General features: G+C 35.5%; 1 protein-coding gene across 4 annotated transcripts in view; it reads right to left on the reverse strand.

The window, feature by feature from the left end:
* Positions 1-482: 482 nt before the first annotated feature.
* LOC148951817 (cholecystokinin receptor type A-like) overlaps positions 483-2,287 on the reverse strand; it is a 136,379-nt gene continuing 134,574 nt past the window's right edge. For all 4 annotated transcript variants that reach the window (XM_089088728.1, XM_089088729.1, XM_089088730.1 and 1 more), the window contains exon 7: positions 483-597. In XM_089088728.1, coding sequence (XP_088944854.1) covers positions 548-597 — 50 coding nt within the window. In that variant the 3' untranslated portion in view covers positions 483-547. The remainder of the gene's footprint in view (positions 598-2,287) is intronic.

The following is a 2,287-nucleotide window of genomic DNA, read 5'->3' on the forward strand; positions in this document are numbered from 1 at the left end:
TGTTATAGTTGCTTTCGCAAAGATGGAAGGTCAACATGAGTTCAACTCCCATTATTGTTAAAATGGGCCCTAAATTACAGCAATCTTGATATTTACACCTGGACACTATTGTTGCTACTTAGACTTGTCGAAACCTTCTAGTGAATACAGTACAAGGCAAAACAGTGGAACCAACACATCAGACGTCGGGTCCAGGATGGGAAACCTGTTTGCCACTCGGAATTACCATTGCTAACGGTTTTTGAAAAGGTTTTTCTATTTTATAGGCAAATAAAATTTATTCTATTATATTTTGTATATTTATTTCTTCTATTCTAATTCCATGACAGATGGTATCGTATCTTTATCCTTCTAACTTTATTTTAACTTTAACCTTTTTTGGGGTTCTTATCACTTTTTCGATAGCTCCGCCAATAGACCGCAGGAATCTAAAAAAGAACATCATCATAAAAACGCATACATCCTCCATAAACCCTTAAAGATAGATAACAGTCAAAAAGCTTGTATTTTTGAATAATACAACAATTTGAAGTGCTTAGCTGAGTAATCAAGACTGATGTTGAGATTTCTTGTCGGTGGATGGGCTTGTTTCTGATTCTGAAAAGTAAAACAATTTTTAGCTCATTAATTGTTTGGTTGTAATTATAGTATGGAGGATTTGTTGCAACATAAATATATTATTCACATAAAATATGCTAAATTTTTTAAAGACGAGTCATTAAAAAATGACCCTGAAGTGCTATGTTTTCAGAAAAGCATTGTTTCCCCAAAAAGATACATTTGAGTAGTAAATCTATCAGAATAAATTAAATTTTGGCATAGGGAGGACAGGGCTTATAGAACCCACTTTTTTTGGTAATACAGTGGATTTAAAAATATTTTTCCTTGTTGGTAGTGTGAATTTATTCGTAACTAAAAACTGTCTGAATCCATAACACACTAAATTTTCGAAAAATTAATCACTTCAGTTTCAAGGCCATACACTTAAAGTAGAAATTTAACAAATGAAATAAGCAGGTACCAGTACTACAAGCCCACATCCAAAAACTAAGTGCAGCTCCAAGTCATCTTAGAACAACACTCCTCCTATATTCTAAATATTGTTTGCCTAATTTTGGGAAATAGCCGTCGTTTTCCCAAGATAGGAATTTTTACTATTAGACTTACCAGACAACTTAAATTTTTATTGAATAAGTGCGGTGGCATAGGCAGTGCAAGGGCTAATAGAATCCACATTGTTTTTGGTAATGCGGTAGTTTAAAAAAAATAATGAAATAGTTGGTAATGTGAATAGATTTAAATTCATTGTGCGCCAGTGTTTTATAGAATGAACCATTAGGTTCAAAGGTGTGCACCTAAACTGCAAATTTAATGCAACACAAAATAGCTATACCATAATGGGGTTTTATCATTTTGAGACGCAATATTGTTTTCCAAAAAATTGCATTTTCTATGTGAAATTAACTGACATAATTACATTTTGTGAAGAATAGAAGTGTAAAAGAAGTAAAAAGTAAGTATGAAGGCCCTAGACCCTTAAGGTCCAAACCAGCGCTGCTGAGCTCCGTTTCGTGGCCCTTCAGCCAGGAAGTGTAATGGGGGGCTGGAGGCTAGACATCCTGTGCTTTCGCACACCCTTCCTTCTTACCTTTCCCAGATTTCTCCAGGTACCCATTTAGAGCTGGGTCGACTCTGGCTAAGCTTACAGAGTCACACCACTGACCCACGTTTCCAATATAAATAACTGGCCACGCCAGGGATCGAACCCGTGCCCTTTGGACAAAGAATTCTCAACCCAACGCAAGTCCACTTAGCCAGGATGGAAGAATAAAAGTGGTGGCAGAGGAAGGACTTATCGAATCCACGTTTCTGTGGTCGTACAGTGGCTGTAGAAATTCTTTCCATAGAGGGTAATATTAATATAGTCGTCACAAAAGAGTCAATTGACAGGCCAAGTTCACCTTAATTTACATAACAAGGAGCCTTTGAGGGGAATAGTATAGGCATTATTATTTTTGTATTGATTATGAATAAATCTTATCAGTTTGCCAAGTCTTTGAAAAATTGATCACTGTATGTTCAAGGGGAGAATCCACATCAAGTACAAATTTAAATCAAACGGAATGAATATATCCTTTTGGGAGAAAGGAATTTATACTTTTGAGAGAAATCGCAATTTCCATAAAACTGGATTTTTTTTTTAAACAAAAATCCAGGAAAAGGCATTTTTCTATGAAAATATCCCTAAAATTGTCAAAATCTAGCTGCTTGATGGACGCCACTGCAG

Source organism: Artemia sp. Qi Xiang Cuo, chromosome 5 (genome assembly GCF_049724085.1).
Source record: "Artemia sp. Qi Xiang Cuo chromosome 5, ASM4972408v1, whole genome shotgun sequence".
NCBI lineage: Eukaryota > Metazoa > Arthropoda > Branchiopoda > Anostraca > Artemiidae > Artemia > Artemia sp. Qi Xiang Cuo.